Source organism: Papio anubis, chromosome 4, assembly GCF_008728515.1.
Source record: "Papio anubis isolate 15944 chromosome 4, Panubis1.0, whole genome shotgun sequence".
Classification (NCBI taxonomy): domain Eukaryota; kingdom Metazoa; phylum Chordata; class Mammalia; order Primates; family Cercopithecidae; genus Papio; species Papio anubis.
The window spans coordinates 145,343,809-145,364,644 of NC_044979.1; the positions used below are offsets into that span (position 1 = coordinate 145,343,809).

Below are 20,836 nucleotides of genomic sequence, written 5' to 3' on the forward strand. Positions count from 1 at the left end.
AGATTAAGTGAATTGTTATAAATAAAATCCTTAAAACAGTGCCTGGCACTCAAAAATCATTAATTATTATTATTATTAAGGATCACATTGAGAGTATCACAGAAATGATGTTGAATGAATGAAGCTAGACAAAGGATTTCACATTCAGTGATGTCATTTGTGTGAAATTCTAGAGCAGGTAATCTAGCCTGCGGTCACAGAAATTAGACAAGTGGGAGGGCAGGGCTGCAGGAATGCATACTAACAGCAGGAGGGGCCCAGGAACTCTCTTGATCGGGATGGCAATTTCTTCTGTGTACGTATTTATTGAAATTCATCCACCTATATGCTTAAAAAATGTGCATTTTGTTATATGTAAATTATAACTCTATAACATGTTTTTTAAAATGTCACCTCCACAGAGGGCCTGTCCTTAGCCACTCAATTCAACCCCATTCGGCTTGGGACTCTCTCTTCCCACCCAACCGTGTCTTCTCAGCGTGGGGGCACCCTCACCCCAAAGTGTCCCGTGTATAACCTGCTTCTATATCAGAACACACCTCACTGAAGGCCGTACCTGGGATGCCTCAATTCCCCTTTCTGTCTCTTGCAAGTAGAACAGTGCCTGGCACTAATCAAGTGCTCAGGAAATGTCCATGGATGCATGAAGGAAGAAAGAGAGGGAGGGGAGGAACAACTGCCATGGCACCCCTTTCCTTAACAGCAGCACTGAACATTAATACCAGAAAGGATTGCAGAAGTGGTTAGAAAACCTTTTCCATTGACATGGGAAAATGGAGGCAAAGGGAGAATAGGTAATTCTCCCAAGGTCAGAGTTACGGTGAAAGCAGGCCTGGAACCCATATCTACCCGTCTGTTTTACTTATACCAAATATGGCTCGGTTCACACACATAGATATACTCCATAAACATCCACAAAATGCCTATAAAATATAAAATTTTAAAAGCACATTATTTTGAAATCCTAGTTAACTATAAAAATATTATTACAACCAGATCTACTTCATTCGAACATTAAGTTGTGACTTCCAATGCAAGTGCTAATTTAAACAAATCTTTCTTGAAGAAATTGAAATGAAATGGTAATAAGTTAATGGATGTTCAAGTATTTAAGCACGGACAATTATGAGTCAGACTGTTTCTGAGTCACCTGGGACGCTGTTTACTGCCCATCCTTCACAATCCAGATCATTACTGGCAAGTCGTCTATTGCAAAGCTGACTGAAGGTTTGAAACACTTCATCTATAAACTTCGCATGTGCAGGAAAAACAACATTCAAGAATACTTGTGCTTGCACATTCCTGTCAGGTAGGCTACAGGATGCAATTTGAGCACAAGAACTTGCAATTAAGCAAAAGAATGGCACTGTACAGAGTTAAGTTTTTGTTTTCTAATCTGATAACTACCAACATAAATTACGTCCTGGAGGAAAGAGAAATACAGCACGGCATCAATATTCACATTTCATATTTTGAGAAATAAATGCAAATAAAGAAAATATATCTAAACCAAAATAACACAGAACAATTTTATTATCAAATTAGACTGTATTTATAAGACAAAGCTATGCTCATCTTTGATATGCAAAGACAGCAAACTTTGGATTCAGTAAATCAGAAAAATAAATATACACGTTTTTCAACTTCTCAGATAAAACCTGTAATTACCTATTCAGATTCTGAATATAACTTATTTTCAATTCTCTCAAACTACTGTTTGTCTTTCCAAGATATTTTTTCTGCCTCATCAACAGCATTTTTCCTTGAGGTTTGTTCTCATTTGTTTTCCCCTTCTGCGGAGGAAGTCTGTGGACATTACATGAATTTTCTTCACATTCATTCATCCAGCCATTCCAGCACTGTGTATCTCCTATGCATACCAGGAGGCCAAATGTAGGTAGAAAAACAAAAACATTTTAGGTGGTCAAAAACACCTACAACTGGCTAGGCACAGTCGTCTGTGATCCCAGCACTTTGGGAGGCAGAGGCAGGTGGATTGCCTGAAGTCAGGAGTTCCAGACCAGCCTGAGCAACATAGTGAAACAAAGTCTCTACTAAAAATACAAAAAAAATAGCCAGGCATGGTGGCACATGCCTGTAATCCCAGCTGCTCTGGAGGCTGAAGCACGAAAATCATTTGACCCTGGAGTTGGAGGTTGCAGCGAGCTGAGATCATGCCACTTGAACTTCACTCCAGCCTGGGAGATAGAGCAAGACTGTCTCCAAAAAACAAACCACCTAAAACTGTTCACATTTGTAGGTCTTGTCTACTCAGACAGTTTTCTACCTGCCCCAGGGTGCAAACGTGAACTGGTAATTCAAAATATAAATAGCAGGATGCTAACTAAAATTTTCCTCTTGTTTCAGAGTTTTGACTGAAGTCATAAATCTTAGGACAATGGTGTTTTTCAGATCCCAACCATTCAAAAGAATACTTGCTAAGAGGTGGTCAAAACAAATCCAGGGAACTCCCTCTACTTCATGTATAAAACAAGGAAAGTTAGCCTGTCTCCTCCCAAAGTGGAACCCACAAAGCTTGGGAGAATCAGGCCTCTGCCCTCTGGCATGTGGGAGTCAGGGACAATGGAACTTGACTCTCACTGGTTAAAACCCTAAGGCGAGATGCTGGGAGACAGCTCTGCCAGCATTTGAGCTTGTATCAAGTCATAGGGTACAGTCATGAATCTTAACTTCACTTGCCCTAAAATGCCTTTTTCCTTTTGTCCCATCCTTTCACCTATATCAGCTCCAGATGGCTTTGCAGCCTTACTTCCCCCACTGCCATGTAACATACTCACAAGTTCTCGGAATTAGGACCTGGGAGGCCATTGCACTGTTTATTTGTTCTCTGCTCCTTGGGCCTCAGGAGTTGTCCTGGTTATTATGAAATCCTCTCCTATTGGTTTGATTCTTTATTTCTCTATATATTCCAATAAATTTTCTTTTTGCATAAGACAGCCAAAGTGACTTGCAGCCAAGAGCATCTTCTTATTTTTGCAGGCAGAGTCTTGCTACATTGCCCAGGCTGGTCTGTAACTCCTGAGCTCAGGTGATCCTCCCACCTCAGACTTCCAAGTAGCTGGGATTATAGGCATGCATCACCCTTTTAACTGATACAATGGAAGTCTTTGGGGGTACACCTACTGGCTTATTTCATAGGTTTGTAAAGAGCTTTAAATGTCATCAATACACCAACAACTGACAAGTTTAACCTAGACCTCGCTGCTGATCTTGAATCTGACATGTATGTCTATCTAATCATTGGTTCCTTCCGGTGATCTACTATGCATCTCAAACTTAACATGTCAAAAACAGATTGCAGACAACACTGCCAAATCCTCCACCTATACAGACAAAATTCACTTCTCCCCAAATCATCTCCCTATTTAGCAAATGGTATCTCCATCCTACAAGTTGCTCAGGCCAAGAAAAGTCATAGAGTTATCCATGATTATTCTCTTTCTCTAATTTCCCACATCCAATCCAACAGGAAATCTTTCTGATTCTACTTTCTTTCTTTCTTTTTTTTTTTTTTTTTTGAGACTGAGTCTCACTGTGTTGCCAGGCTGGAGTGCAGTGGCACAATCTTGGCTCACTGCAACTTCTGCCTCCCAGGTTCAAGCAATTCTCCTGCCTCAGCTTCCCAAGTAGCTAGGACTACATGCGCACGCCACCACGCCCAGCTAAGTTTTGTATTTTTAATAGAGATGGGGTTTTACCATGTTGGCCAGGATGGTCTTGATCTCTTGACCTCCTGATCCAACCGCCTTGGTCTCCCAACGTGCTGGGATTACAAGCGTGAGCCACCGCGCCCACTCTGACTCTAGTTTCAAAACATACCAGTCTCTGATACTTTTCAACCCCTCTGTGCAAACCCAGGTTAATCCATGTTATTTCAAGTTGAAAGCTGGTCTTCTAAAGATGAGAAAGGAAGACTAGAGCAATGTATGGAAAAAAATAATCAAAAACATAAAAAACGATCAGCAAATAAGGTAGAAAGAATTAGGCTGATCCAGAAGCAAGCATGAGACTGAGTGTCAGGCAGACCCGGATTTGAACCCTGGCTCTGTGTGTATCGGCTCTGGGCCCCGGGGTAAGTAATTTAACATCCATAATCTTCCATTCTGATAACTATACATAGAGCTAATCATACCTGCCTCAGAAGGCAATTGTGAGGATTAGAGAAGATATGTTTAAAGTAGGTACTCAATAAATAATAGCTCCTGTTAAGATTATTAATAGGCTATTCAACTAATTTTTCAAGTTAGGAAACATTACACTTACTGTTTCCCTTGAAAATGAAAAAAAAAATCATTTAATTATAAGCCTAAAGCTCACATTTTAAAAGTAGATAACGAGATAATGTTTAAAAATGGAGGTGGGGAGAGAAAATGAGCTTCTTTCACCACATGACAAAGGTGCATGTATTAGAAAAGTAAACTCACACAAGGAGGATAAAAATAGGTACAGAAAGGCCAGGCATTTATCCTAAGTTTGCTCACGCCTATAATCCCAGCACTTTGGGAGGCCGAGGCAGGCAGATCACAAGGTCAGGAGTTCGAGACCAGCCTGGCCAGCACGGTGCAACCCCATCTCTACTAAAAATACAAAAATTAGCTGGGCTTAGTGGTGTGTGCCTGTAATCTCAGCTACTCAGGAGGCTGAGGGAGGAGCATCGCTTGACCTTGGGAGGCAGAGGTTGCAGTGAACCAAGATCAGGCCACTGCACTCCAGTCTGGGCAACAGAACAAGACTCCATCTCAAAAAATAAAAATTTAAAAAAAAAAAAAAACAGGTGCAGAAGCTTGACCTGCATTTCAATATGTGTGAAGCACCTTGAGTCAAATGCTCGTTTTTAAATGGCATCTCTGGGTATATAACAAATGTGATGCCATCTGACTTGTGCTATCAATCACGTGGGTGGGAGGAACGCAGAAATGTCCTCCCATCTTCAGTCAAAAGCTGTACTTTCTTAGACATGGAAAGCAATATATTGGGTTTTCATATTTAGATTGTTAAATTTTTAAACATTTAAACTTTTTATTGATGCATAATAGATGTACATAGTTTCAGGGTACGTGTGATCATTAAATACATTCATATAATTTGTAAAGATCGAATCAGTGTACTTGGGATATGAAAGCTGTATCTCTTTGGATGATGTATAAACTTGTGGAGAAAAACATACCCATACTGATTTATGTAATCTTGCACAGCAGGTACTTAATAAATGCGGGGTGATGATGAGGTGGAAAATATGAAACTAAAGGGCCTTGTAAAAGTGTAAATATCCATAATCAGCCTCATCTCATCTCTCTAAAAAATGGTATACTGCATTATTTCCTGAGATTAGAGATTTATCAACAGCTTCACGCTTGTAAGCAGACCATTTGTTTGATATTACACCAAGTTAAAGCCCTACTAGTGTCTTGTCTTTATTAGCTCACCAGGAATTAAACAGGCTTTAGCATGCATTTGCAAGTTTAAAAAAATTTATGAAATTAAGAATTATTTCATTCTATACCCTGTCAGACTTGTGAATAAGTGTTGTCTTATGCATATAGAGAAAACACAGGTTAACAGGTGGATTAATACAGACTTATTTGCTACTAAGTTCAAAGAATTCTTCCATGATGAATTTTGCTGCCACTGACATTAATTAAAAGCTCCAGTGTTTGAGAGGAAAGCCTAATTCAATCTACCTCCCCATCCCTGGTACCAATTTTCCCCCAACATTTATCCTAAGTTTGCCTGGTCATATTGTGCTCAGCACTGGGAACTTCTAGCATATTTATGCCAGAATGTATCTTGCCTGCCGCCCCCATCCCCCACACTTTTTTTTTTTTTTCCTTGGAGACAGGGTCTTGCTCTGTCACCCAGGCTGGAGTACAGTGGCACCATCATAACTCACTGCAACCTCCAACTTCTGGTCTCAAGCTGTCTTCCCACCTCAGCCTCCCAAGTAGCAAATAGCTAGAACTACAGGTTCGTGCCACCACACTCAGCTATTTTTCTTTTTTTAAAAATTTTTAGTAGAGATAAGGTTTCACCATGTTTCCCAGGCTGTTTTTAAACTCCAGATGGCTTTGAACTCAAGCAATCAGCATCTGAAAGCGCCAGGATTACAGGAACAAGCCACCACGCACAGTCCTCGCCTGCCTTTTTAAAGCCTAACAGTCTACTAAGAATGAAACATTGATCCTTCATCTTTGTTTCATCCCAACTCAAGACGCACCTTTTATGATTGGAATCAATATAAAGGTGGATATCTAAGTAACCTGTAATCAAATAAAGAAAAAAGGATAGCAATTATCCCATCTTCTAAGGTAACTGGTATTTTTACTAGAATTTTAAAATATTCTGCATATATATATATACACACACACACACACAAATTTTTGTTCCCAATAACCAAAATAGAAACATTTGTAAAATAAGCTTCAGTGGGGTGGCTCACGCCTGTAATCCCAGCACTTTGGGAGGCCGAGGCGGGTGGGTCATTTGAGGTAAGGAGTTCAAGACCAGCCTGGCCACATGGTAAAACCTCATCTCTACTAAAAACACAAAAATTAGCCGGGGATGGTGACGCGCACCTGCAGTCCCAGCTCCTCAGGAGGCTGAGGCAGGAGAATCGCTTGAACCTGGGAGGGAGAGGTAGCAGTGAGCTGAGATCACGCCATTGTACTTCAGCCTGGGTGACAGAGTGACTCTGTCTCAAAATAATAATTATTAATTATAATTAGTATTATATAATTATTAATAGTAATAATAATTATTATTATTTAGGTTCCAGCCAGATTCTGATCCAGAAGTAGAAGACTGGAGACATGGGGCTTAGGGAAGGGATTCTAGATGCTCAGGTAGGGGTTGGAGATGAGAATCACGAGGCTTAGGGAAGGGATTCCACAGATGCTCAGGTAGGGGAGAGAGCAAGTGGGTTCCCACGGTAACTTTCATAGTTACATGTAAAATCTATTTGGCAAATGACCCCACACATATTCTTTTTGAAAAAAAGCAGAATAAGAGTGTTTTCTCGTGATGAATTTTTATCTGAGTGCAACCACTGGACGGCATAAATATCTGACTTCTGGCCTATGCTTACGGCATTTCATGATTCTTCTGGAAATGTTCAGCCTTGAAACCTTTATGTTTGGAATATTGTCTTTAAATTAGGTTGTAAAATGTCCAGTTATGAAATATATACCAAGTGTTCTTTTTAATCACTTAAAGCTCCAAGTGAAGAAAACCTGCCTGGCATTAGATAAATATCTTGAATGTGAGATAGGCAAGAACACCTTGAAATAATGCTTAACTAATCACAAAGCAACTATTCTGCAATAGATGGGTGAACCACTAATTAGATGAAGAGAAATAAAACTGTCATGGTAGGATAAAAGGATAAAGAGAAATAAGCAGTAATTACTGTTTTATCGTCAGAGAAAGTCGTATCAAACACGGCTCAATAAAAGGAGGGGGAAAAAAACCCACAGTCTATAAGTAAATACCAGCACTCATTAAATTAGTACTAGGAGCAAAGCCCAACTCAGGGATGACAATGACATCTTAAAAAGTACATTCAAAAAAGAAAAAAAATTGACTGCAAAGTTGAGTAAGGGTGCTTTAGTTTTAGGGCACGCAACATTCTGAAGAATAATATTGGCCGGGCGTGGGGGCTCATGCCTGTAATCCCAGCACTTTGGGAGGCCGAGGCGGGCAGATCATGAGGCCAGGAGATCGAGACCCTCCTGGCTAATATGGTAAAACCCCGTCTCTACTAAAAATACAAAAAATTAGCCAGGTGCTGTGGCGGGTGCCTGTAGTCCCAGCTACTCGGGAGGCTAAGGCAGGAGAATGGCGTGAACCCAGGAGGCGGAGCTTGCAGTGAGCCAAGATGGTGCCACTGCATTCCAGCCTGGGCGACAGAGGCAGACTCAGTCTCAGAACAAAATAAAACAAAAGAAAAAAAGAATAATATTACACGGTTATTTGCTTGAAATGCTTAAAAATATGCAAGCCAGTCCTAAAACAGCTGTTTGTTAAAGATTAGGATAGGACCCCTAGACTAGTTTGCTCTTTTCAAATCATTGGTAACCTTAATTGGTACACTTACTGTGTAGATGGTGCCAGCAAATGACATTAAAATTGTATTTGAAGCTTTAATGTTTGGAGCAACTTACATTCTGTTGCTTGGAATAATCTTGTGCCCTTCTCTAAACCAAGTCACTTGAGGTCTGGGGTAGCTGGTGATGGGCAGCAGGTTTAGAATTGCTGCACGTCCTTGAGGAACTGTTTTCCTCTGGTCCGTATCCATGAAACTTCCCATGTCTGCAGAGAAAAAGAGCGCTTTCAAGTTCTAGAAAACATTTCTCGGGGAGGGAAGGGGTCACAGATGGAAATAGGTACGTGTTACAGTGAAGTCACTGATGCTGCCACATGTCACACCAGGACAAGCAAGACTGCAGGGCAGCGCTGACCAACGCGCATCTGCCTGTGAGTGAAGCACAGGACAAGCCAAGCCACGTGCCTCTGAAGCGCCCACGCTGCGCGTTCGTCAGCAAAGCCACATGGTGTTTGTCCTACCTGACAATACAAGGGAACGTCTGCAACTGTCTGATACTGAAAATGAAGTGCTGAAGCCATCCTAGAACCACATGAAGCAGTTTTCTCAGAAACTGTCAGAAAATGCATCTGGATGTCTCCTAGCTCATAAATCTTTCAAACTCGTTCCAGCCCGGCACTGGCCCTTCAGCTTGTTCCCTTCAGCTTGTTCCCTTCATTTGTGAGGTCACTGTCTCCCGCACAGATCTTTTGGGAGCAATACTTCCTAACCACTGAAGAGTCTATACAGCATTCCCCCACTCCCATACTGTTGACTTAATTTGGGGCAACTAGCCTTTGTTCCAGTATTTGTTCTACTAGTAAAAAACGTTTAAAAAATGGAGTCACAGGACAAAACACAGCTATTAGAATGTAGGTATAAATGGCTAATTTTAAAATTAGTAACATTTGAAATTTTTGAATAAAATTCCATATGATGGTCAGATGCAAATAAAAATATACAAATAGATAAGGCAAAATAGTGTATTTTTATTTAAATGTAAATAAGTTTGAAATATTCCATGGAAGTGCTCTATTATCAATGTCTTCTGGAGTCGAAAGACATTTTCTATGTGATAGTATCTAATATTTGAGGGAAAAGATGAAACAAACCAACAAAACAGATTAGAAAAATATTCATATTTTAAAAGAAAATGAAATTTGTTATCAAAGCAAAGGAGAAAAGAAAGATTTAAAAAAAAAATCTAAAGGCAGAGCAGTGGTTGTCATCTATAATCCCAACACTTTGGGAGGCCAAGGCAGGCGGATCACCTGAGGTCAGGAGTTTGAGACCAGCCTGGCCAATATGGTGAAACCCCATCTCTACTAAAAATACAAAAATCAGCTGGGTGTGGTGGTGGGCGCCTATAATCCCAGCTGCTCGGGAGGCTGAAGCAGGAGAATCACTTGAACTCGGGAGGCGGAGGTTGCAGTGAGCCACGATCATGCCACTGCACTCCACTCTGGGCAACAGAGGCAGACTCCGTCTCAAAAAAGAAAAGAAAAAAAAAATCTAAGAGCTAGAGATACAGAATAGGCACTAAAACATTAAGCAAAATTCAATTTTATAAGACAGAATATAATAATTTTGAAGCTCTTCTTAAAACATAATTTAGGTATTGATCTTCACTCTAATAATTACATTTTCAATCATTCAACTGAATAAAAGTTCTCAATTATTCTGCAACATTCTTCGACATCACAATTTAGAAAAACTTAAGCCTTCCTAGTCATTTTAAAAAGCAAACATGTATAGCATCACCACTTCACCCAATCATTAGGCTTATGGTAGAATAACTAGATATTTATTTTATTTCACCTACTCACACTGAAAGCTACAAGCCTTAATTGGGGTTAAAATGACAAATGAGGAAATTCTGTCATCACCAAAAAGTACAGCCCAACTCAGGAGCTCTTTCATTCTCTAAAGTTTATAATGATATATTAAAATGTAATCTAACATCTTACAACATTGTTTTGCTTACTTTTAAACAAAGAGAAATTTTGGTAGTACATTCAAGATATAATAAATATAATAAAACAAGTCAGGCTCACTCCTGTAATCCCAGCACTTTGGGAGGCTAGAGCAGGAGAATCACTTGAGGCCAGGCATTAGAGACCAACCTGGGCAATGCAGTGAGATCCCTCCCCTACCAAAAACAAAAGAAATTAGCCAGATTAGCCAGGCATGGGGCACACATCTGCGGTCCCAGCTACTCGGGAGGCTGAGGAGGGAGGATCACTTGAGCCCAGTTCAAGCTTGCAGTGAGCTATGTTTGTGCCACTGCACTCCAGCCTGAGAGACAGAGATAGACCCTGTCTCAAATATATATTTATTTATATATATATAACATATATCACATATATATGACATATAATTATATGTTATGTCTCTATTTTATATACACATATGTATGTAAGGTAAAGTAGGCAGTCCATTTTTACTCTTCACAGATTTTGAATAAGAAAAAGGACTAAATACTTTGCATAGGCCAAGTTTGCTCTCCTGTTTCTCCTCAAGACTACATGAAAATTTAAGCTTCCTGCATTCTTGATGTCTCCTTCGTTTACTTTTAAAAGTTTCATTCTCCAAAAAGGATCTGCTGAATAAAGAATTAATAAATCACTATATCACATGAATACCATCGGGGACGCTCACTATCCATGTGCTTTTTGTGGTGCAGCGTAAAGATTTCTAAACAAATCGTCACTGGAAAGAACTGACAATGAACGAACTTTGACCTAAATGGGCTGAACTTTATACTTTAATAACATTTTGAATCCAAACATAGTGCAAGCTAAGAGCAGCTGATTCATAAGACAGAAGGCATCCCATTCACTTTTTCATCCTCCCCGGGGCCTTGTAGGATCCTGAGTCTTTTCAAATGAAGAAAAGTGGCCTTTGCCTCATCAGCCCCTCACCCGGCCAGCCACGCTGGCTGCTTACTTATCTCTCACTGAGTTGAGCAATTATTCTACCCGGAATAGGACCAAAGATAAAATCTTAGTTCCTACAATGGTGAAAAGTGATTCTGATTTACTCCCCAGCGACACTCTGTTCTGCAACATTTGGACATCTCCATACTGTACACATACATGCGACTTGAACTTCTGATTTTCTTTGCAGGAGTGCTCCCATTCTGTTTCGCACCACGCAGCGGTAAAACCCAGCATCGAGCTTCTGCAAAGATGGAATAATATACCTGTTGAATAGCAAAAAGAAGTGTTAATGCTTACATCCAGTGTTCAACAGTTATATCTAACCATTAGGTGCTATTTTATCAAACAGCACTGGCATCTCATCTAGTCTATGCTCAACGAATATTTTATTTTTGGTAACCTAATATCTGTGCAATCCTTCCCTAACCATGAGACTAACTAGAACTACCGTTTATTTCTGAGATGATTGCCCTGATACCTGTCTCGCCAACTGGGCTATAAATATCACCCAAAGCTAGGATCTGCTTCTGTCTTATTCATCATTGTAACCGTGGTAGCTAGCACAGCGCCATGCACACAGGGGATATAACTCACAACTGGCTGAAGGAGAAAGGTTAAATCATTAAAAGTCACTGCATTTAAACTAGCCCTCTCAATCAAAAATCATTTATAACTCTCTCTCTGTAGAACGTCAGAATTTCCAAAGATTATTTCTAGAACTGACAACAGTCTGAACATGATGCCTTGCGTCACTCCACACAAAGGGGCAAAGAACACTTTCAGGATGAGATGTAGAACTCGTCAGCACAGAGAAAGCAATGCCATCAGGACGTCTCTCTCCAGTCACCAACGTGGACGTCTCTCAGCATAATGTATTCACTTCCTTTCCTGACTTCTCCACATATGCCCTGATGTTAACTTTAAAAACTTTTTCAGAGGTTAAAAAGTCATTTCATATGTATTTTCCACTTCTGCAACTGTAAGTAATCATCCTTCAAATCCATGCCTGTCTACACTTTTTAGTATAATTTCAAAGGAAAAAAAAATAATTAAAAGATAGAGTTTCTATAAAAGCCTTGCTTTAGGTTTACTGCTGGTTTTGTAAATTAGGATGTTTTAAAATCCACCAGCAAGTAAAGATAGGTAACCAACAGCCACTTGAAATGAGTCTTACAACTCCGGAGCCCACCCCTTCTAAGCTGCCCAAGATGGTACAGTAATTGAGTTCTCGGCCACATTCACAGACAAATTAAGAGTAAGGTGTGAGCAAACTATATAGCTAAGAAAGAGTTAATATCTAGGCCGGGCGCGGTGGCTCAAGCCTGTAATCCCAGCACTTTGGGAGGCCGAGACAGGCGGATCACGAGGTCAGGAGACCAAGACCATCCTGGCTAACACAGTGAAACCCCGTCTCTACTAAAAAATACAAAAAAATAGCCGGGCGAGGTGGTGGGCGCCTGTAGTCCCAGCTACATCGGGAGGCTCGAGGCGAGGTAGCTAATGGCTGCAAACCCGGGAGGCGGAGGCTTGCAGATGAGCTTGAGATCCGGCCACTGCACTCCAGCCTGGGCGACATGGTGAAACCCAGTCTGTACTAAAAACACAAAAATTAGCCAGTGTGGTGGCACACGCCCATAATCCCAGCTACCTGGGGGGCTGAAACAGGAGAATCACTTGAACCCAGGAGGCAGACGTTGCAGTGAGCTGAGATTGCACCACTGCACTCCAGCCTAGGTGACAGAGCAAGATCCTGTCTCAGAACACACACACACACACACACACACACACTACATCATGAAAAAATAGCTTTAAAAAAGCCCCTTAATTTTAATAAGAGCAAAGATACTAGACAGACATTTCTCCAAAGCCACACAAATGGTCAACAGGTATATGAAAAAGGGCTCAATGTCCCTAATCATCAGGGAAATGCAAACCCCAATCACAGTGAGATGTCTTTGTACTCCTGTTAGGATGGCTACTACCAAAAAATGAAAAATAAATGTTGCTGACGACTTGGAGAAAAAGGAACTACTAAACATGGGAATGTAAGTTGGTGTAGCCACTATGGAAAATAGTAGAGAGGTTTCTTACAACATTACACATACAACGACCACATGACTCCCAAATCCCACTTCTGGGTATATTTCCCAAGAACTGAAATAAGGATCTCAGATGTCTGCACTCCCACATCTACTGCAGCATTATCCACAATTAGCCAAGACATGAACAATCCAGGTGTCTGCTGGGGAATGGGGAAAGCAAATATGGTGTATACACGCAATGGAATATTATTCAGCCTTAAAAAGAAGGAAATCCTGGCATTTGCTACATAGCATGATATCCTTTAGGTTCATCTAAGTGAAGTAAACCAGACACAAGGACAAATCCTACCTGATACTCTTATACTCTTATAAGATTAAGAGGAATCTAAAATAGTCAAGTTCATAGAAGCAGAGAGTGAAATGGTGGCCATTAAGGGGTACAGGGGAGGGGAAATGGGGAAGAATGCAGGGGCAGGAAGTTTCGGCTATACTAGATGAGTGAGTCCTACAGAGCTACTGTACAGGATAGTGTCTGCAGGAATCATACTGTATTACATAAAGTTTACTAAGGGGGTAAGTCTTCTGTGTTTTTATCACACAAAATAATAATGAACTTCTGGAGGTGGAGAGATTTATGCCATATATGGTGGTGAAAGTTTCAAGGGCATATAATTATCTCCCAACTCATCAAGTTGTATACATTGGATATGTACAGCTTTTTCTATTGTTGATCATATTAAAAAATAAAAGTGAAGGTATGCACATTGCAGTTGAATAAGGTACATCATATTTGAACAAAAAACAAAAGAGTAAGACATGAGGCTTAGATGCTTTTCACATATGGGAAGGTGTCTATCAAAACAAAGAAAAGGAACCAGCCTGGGCAATACGGTGGAACTCTGTCTCTACAAAAAAAAATACAAAAATTAGCCAGGTGTGGTGGTGTGAGCCTATAATCCCAGCTCCTTGGGGCCTGAGGTGGGAAGATCACCTGAGCCTGGGAGGCGGAGGTTGCAGTGAGCCAAAATCGTGCCATTGCACTCCAGCCTGGGTGACAGAGCCAGATCCTGTCTAAAAAAAAAAAAAAAAAAAAAAAAGAAAAAGAAAAGAAAAGGAGCTCAAATACGAATAGACTATTTTCCACAAAGGGAAGAAGAAAACATAATGATGGTATACTTTACCCCCAAAAAAAGATGCTCCAGTAATACCTGTCTACAATTTAAAAGTATTTCCTTTTACAAAGTATAACCAGAGAAACTTTTTCAAAATCAAGTAGAAAACAAAGTGTGTGCTATGCTGTATTTGCTCAGTTCCCAAGCATACCTTGAATCACTTATATTCAACAAATTGCTCATGTTTTTATTCAAGTATGTACAATTAGGCAACCTGAAAAAGGAACTGATAGGCATAATTTTAAGTGACTAAAACATTTGGACAACACAGGTAATTCAAGATTAAGCAAAAATTAATCAAACTATATTTTCCCCTCTGATAATCTTCTTGAGCTCCTAGGGGAGGATTAACAAAATCTTTTGTGAAGAGAAAAAATATTGCTGAGTTTTAATCTTAAAAGTTTTATTCTTTATGTGGAATAGTTCATGTAAAACAAAATTAATTAGTGAATACAATCACAATAATAAAAAGCCAATGCCATTTATTTAAATTACAAATCCAGACCAGGAGTATGTGCAGCTTTGATTATTACATGCTATGATTACAATAGAGGGGAGTTTTGAGATTAGCTTAAAACAAAAGTCAAGAAAAGTTTTTGGAAAGAAATAGCACAAGTCATTGCAGTAGGTATTTGAAACACTACAAAGACAGTTTTATCATTGCAACATAACCATATTTATATGATTGCTCATTCTACTTTTTCCTGTTTTTCAGTACCTAAGTAGGTCTTAAATTCTTATGAATTTCTATAGTAATCCTATGTACTAATGCACAAAAATAGAACTGCTTTCAAACAACAGGGAGAAATAGAGACAAAATTGAATATTAAGCATATGCTGTTTTGTACCATCTCTTTAGTCTAATGTCTCACCAGGGAAAAAAATATGAAAAAAGTTGCAAAGTCCTCCACCTATTATGGGAATTCCTACACAAATTATGTTCACCTAACAGATGGGAATATTCATTGTAAGTCTATTGTTTATAAACACACATTTTTAAGCAGGCAAAGTTTCCTGGCTCTTTACAAGAAAGTATGATAAAATCTTAGCACCATATGCCACTAAAATATAGAAAATGCCTGTTCCTGTTTCAAATCAACACAGCAGGGAATGTTTGCACTCACTCTATCAAGGCAGAATTCTACTCAACGAACACAGTGTTTTCCAGGGCCAGTTCATCATCAGGAATGGCAAAGAAAATAAAACACAAAATCCAAACAAAAACCAAGGCCTTAAATGTCCATTTCTGCTAATAGGAGAAAGCCTCAGTTGTGACCTGCATCTCTGAGTGGACCACTGGAACAACGCTAGAATTTCTCTAGGAAGCAGCATCAGGTCCATCTCAGACCAGGAACAATTGCTTGGACTAGACATCTGACATGTTCAGTCTACCTAGGAGCTGAACCACTTCCCTGTATTTGGAGAATTCTCCACCCTATGAGCTTTTGTGGAGATGGGGCTTATCTCAATTAAAGGCTGAAAGGACCACATCTGGAGATTCCCAGACCACTGCCTCCACAGGTACCAGGTCTGACACATAGCATGGCCAATTAGACACACTTGCTCTGGATTTTTAAGTCTGGAGCTGGTGATGCCCAGGAAGAGGGCTAAAGGAGAGCTCATCTGACAGCAGCAGTGGCAGCAGTGGTGGGGGCACAGGGGAGCCCTAGTCCAGGGGAGTAGTGGAGTGTCCAGTGCCAACTGGGGCAGTGGCTCAAGCAGTGATGGCCAGTGTTCAGAGGGGCCAGCAGCAGGACCCTCATGGGACCGGTTCTGGAGTGACTGTGGCTCACTCTGTTCATGCCCAATCTCCAGGTTGCCCAGTGACTGACTCTACGGGTACCCCAATATCCACGCAACAGCTCACACAAGAGAAAGTTGGTTTCTGTGGCTTTAGAACCCTTCAAAATTCCACGCCCTAGAACATAGCCAAAATAATTTTGGCTGAAATATATTCTATAGTTACTAGGTGCTCACCAAGGTCATAGCAAAACCTAAATAATACCTCATAGAATCATTTCTTTTTTTCTGAAAAAAACGAACAAACAAACAAACACAAAAAAAAACATGGCTTCCTGGTAAACCACCAAAAATCACTGGAAGATAAAGAATCCCCTCAAACTGGGACACATTTACCTGTTACAAGAAGTTCCCTTGAGTATGAGCCACTAAAATTTTAGAAAACATCTGACAAAATACTACTTTAGTTACTGTTCAGCGGTCCTTTCCAAGCACCGCCAGATGCGATGACTGAGTCTAACTGTCACAGGCCAAAACCACAGCCTCAGTGCAGATGAGAACATTTACACTTCCCCTAGGTGGTCAGGGAACCTCATTTGCTTCATAAGAAAAAATTTACATATTCATTAAAATTAGTTGTAAGATTTTTCTTTCTCAATGGTGGGGGGACTGTCAATATCCATTTTATGTCACTTTAGATACGACTATTCCCCACAATAGTAATTTTTATGCTGGTATGAAAATATCTATTTTGCATGAAAATAAGCAACCAAGTTCTATAATAAGCTTTTATACCTTGGACCAAAGCCTATTCTTATTCTTAAAGTAAAAAAAAAAAAAAAAAAGGTTAAGGTAAAAATAACTGTAAGCCATTTATGTCCTTCTTGGAAATACATCAATTCTCTTTTTTTTGGCATGGCATGATAAATAATTGTTTTCAATTTTATTTTTATAAATTTTCTAGGTGAAATTTAAAAAAATCCAAAGTGGGATGAGTCTATAGCAGGTTTTCTCCTGAAGCAAAATAACGAAATGAAAAACTCAGACTGTCCCATAACAAGCTATCACAGAAAAAGAAAACCACAAGGAAAATTCAGACTGAAATTTGTTAAGAAAGAGATATGTATGTGAATCTGATGGTGTATACAGCTCACTAATAGGCCTTAGGCATGGGGCAAGCTGAGGTTAAGTTTTTAGTTCTTTCAAAAGAATTGGAGTAATCAATATGAAGTTAAATTAAACAGTACGGTAACAATGGAAGCTATACAAAGGGAACACAATATTTGTAAAAGTTATTTAATGTGTATTTTATTTCAAAATTCATATTAAATTGAGAAGGGCAATAAACAGGTCCCTGTGTGGAAGGGTCTAAGGAATTTGTAGCACTTGTTTCAGGAATATAAATTTGACGAATATAAGCTCTCCTGATATCAATTAGATGCTAATCTTCCACAACCTTTTTATTGATGTCATACCATGAATGACTACATTTAAACTTTATCTTCATTAATAGTTATGAAAGCCAATCCAAAGACTAAAGAATTAATGTTGAAATGTTCCTAACACTCCTCCTCTGGGATTCCCATTCATGTGATTTTCTCTAACAAAAACAATGCTTTGGGGATCATTCATTCTTCATTCATTCCCACTTTTCCTTATTAAATCAGGGGCAGAAAATGTGCAATCCATATTTAGTAAAGCACGAACAGATGACTAGAACCGTCTGTCAAATCTACTGTGAGGATTAATTGCTCTCTCAAGTCGGTAAAAAAGGAATTTCAGAAAACCTTCAGGAAAGAGGACATTTACTTTGCTTAGGGATAAAAATCTTTTATTGCATGTCTATTGACTTAATTCTTTATAATGCCAGGTTCTCTATAACATAAAAGTTGGGGACCATTACATCAAGGATTAAAGTATGAAGGCAAATGTTAGTTTCTGCATAATAAAAAAAAAAAAAATCCATTCCAACGCACAATGGTAAAAGGACCTAAACCACTCTATTAAGCATTATAAGCATGAACAAATTAAAAACGTAAATTTTAAAAGCTTCCACTTCTCTCACTTGGGAGTATTTGTCAACAATGAATTATGTTACAGTGTAGTTTGGTCAATTCTGGCTAAAGGTCTTCACTTAGCTTCCACAATGATCCCTAAACAAAGAACCAATAATTATCTAAATCCAAATCATTTCCGATGAGAACCTTAAAAACCCTAATGCTAATTCTGCCTCAGAGATTCTCCATAAACATTCATATCTGTTGTGACCATACAGAGTTCCAAAAAGCAGTCAAACCGAAGCCAGAAATAAATACAAATAACACTCAACTTTGTGGGGAGAATATGAATGTGAGGTCACACCACATTAATATTATGGATGTAAATTAAATGAGATAGCACCTTTTGTCCTTGCTGTTGTAAGATAGGCACTTCATAGAGGACAGGAGCCAAGAGGAGTTAACTAGAAGAAGAGAGTTGACATAAACCAAGGTTAGGAAAATGAAAGCTGAACATCAAGATGGACAACTAGAGAAATTATGCCCTTTTCAAGAAGATGTAGATGGGAGTCACACACAATTAGGTTGGGTGATGAGGAAATCAACTGAGAAAAGAATTCTCAATTAAATATAATAGCCTCTTCTTCTTGGTGAGTACAAAGAGAACGCAATAGATTAAAACAAAACAAAAAGCATGTAGAAGCTGAGTGTGGTGGCTCACATCTATAATCCCAGCACTTTGGGAGGCCAAGGTGGGTGGATCGCTTCAGCCCAGGAGTTTGAGACCAGCCTGGGCAACATGGTGAAACCCTGTCTCTACTAAACATACAAAAATTAACCAGGCGTGATGGCATGTGCCTGTAGTCCCAGCTACTAGGGAGGCTGAGGTGGGGGGAATCATTTGAGCTGGGGTGGCAGAAGTTGGAGTGAACCATTGCACCACTGCACTCCAGCCTGGGCAACAAAGTGACACCCTGTCTCTGGAAAAAAAAAAAAAATCATGTAGAGAAATCTTCTCCACAGCTTAGTGATGAATTTTAGATTTTAGTCATGTAATTTGTCTCAGGGTCTTGAGCCTGAAGAATATCACCATGGGACTGTTTGGAAAAAATGGACCTGTTAATAATATTAAGCCTTCAGATACATAAACACAGTGTATCTGCGCATTGATTTAGGTCTTCTTTTTCTTCTCTCTCTCAGCATTGTTTGTAGTTTTCAGTGTAAAGGTCTTACAGACCCTCTGTCAGATTTATCCTTACTTCAGATTTTTTTGTACTATCTTAAATTTTTTTTTTCTTCTTCTTGAAATGGAGTTTTGCTCTTGCACCCAGGCTGCAGGGCAATGGCACAATCTCGGCTCACTGCAACCTCTGCCTCCTGGGTTCAAGGGATTCTCCTGCCTCAACCTCCCAAGTAACTGGGATTACAGGCATGCACCACCATGCCCATCCTACCTTAAATTTTAAATGTATAATTTTCAGATTTTTTTACTAGTACACAGAAATATAATTCTTATATGTTGATCTTCTATTTTGTAATGTTGCTAAACTCACTTATTAGCAGCTTTTTAAAAATATGTAACATATTTTCTACATAAATAATGATGTAACTTGAAAATTCAGTTTTACTTCTTACTTTGCAATCTGGATGCCTCTTACTTCTTTTTCTTGCCTTACTGCACTGGCTGGTAACTCCAGTAATTAGGATTTGCAAATTTGAAAAAATTATTTCTTCAAATATTTTTCCTCCCACTGCCTCCTTTGGGGATTCCAATTATGCATCTATTAGGCTATCTGAAGCTTTCCCACAACTCATTTGTGGCCTTTTCATCGTGTTTGGTTTTTTTTTTTTTTCTATCTGCCTTTTATTTTGGATAGTTCTATTGCAATATCTTTATTAATATCTTCTTCTGTGATGTCAAGTCTCCTGATAGCCCCATCCAGTGTTTATCTCACACATGATAGTTTTCATCTTTATAAGTTTGATTTCTACCTTTTTTGTGTTTTTCATGTCTCTACGTTGATCACAGGTTATACAGTTATAGCTGTTTCATTATCTTTCTCTGTTAATTCTAATAACCGTGTCAGTTCTGGCTTGGTTTCAATCAGTTGATTTTTCTCTTTGTTATGGGTCATGCTTTCCTGCATCTGTATATGCTTGATGATCTTTGATTAGAGTTTAGACACTGTGAATTCTCCCTTGTTGGGTCCTGGAAATTCTTGCATTCCTATAAATATTCATTAACTTTGTTCTCTGATACTGTGAAGATATTGAGCAGTAGTTGGATCCTTTTGGGTCTTGCTTTTCAAGACTTGTTAGGCAGAACCAGAGCAGGATTTGGTCTAGGGCTAACCATTCTCAAGACCCAAGACAACTCTGTGTAGGTTATCTGATAAACTCATGAATACGACGTTTGACAGTTTGGCTGGTGAGAACAGACACTCCGCCAAGTCCTGTGTAAGCACAGGGAACATTGCCTCTAATCTTCTTGGATAGTCCTTTCCCTTGCCTGGGGTAGTTTTCTCACATGAATGTGCTGATGAATATTCTGCCAAACACTCAAGGTGGACCCTCTGGAGGTCTCCAGCATTCTTTCTCTATGTAGTGCTCTCTTATCCAGTACCCTGCCCTTAGAAATCTCACTGCCTAGATCTTTCCAAACTCTCAGCTCTCTTCAACTCAGAAAGTCCTCTAGGTTCTGCCTGGGTTTTCTTCTCTATGCCACAGCCTAGAAATCCCCTCAAGGCAGTAAGCAGAGGGCAATCATAGGGCTCCCCTTATTTGTCTTCTATCTCTCAGCGATCACATTCTTTCACTGCCTGATATCGAATGTCTTGAGAACTGTTCA

At 39.5% G+C, this 20,836-nt stretch overlaps 1 protein-coding gene across 3 annotated transcripts in view; it reads right to left on the minus strand.

Annotated features, from left to right (window-relative positions):
• The window catches only part of SDK1 (sidekick cell adhesion molecule 1), a 653,438-nt gene that overhangs the window by 619,870 nt on the left and 12,732 nt on the right, over positions 1 to 20,836 (minus strand). For all 3 annotated transcript variants that reach the window (XM_031665629.1, XM_031665628.1, XM_031665627.1), the window contains exons 2-3: positions 11,194 to 11,300; positions 8,178 to 8,325 (exon numbers count right to left, since the gene is read on the minus strand). In XM_031665629.1, coding sequence (XP_031521489.1) covers positions 8,178 to 8,325; positions 11,194 to 11,300 — 255 coding nt within the window. The remainder of the gene's footprint in view (positions 1 to 8,177; positions 8,326 to 11,193; positions 11,301 to 20,836) is intronic.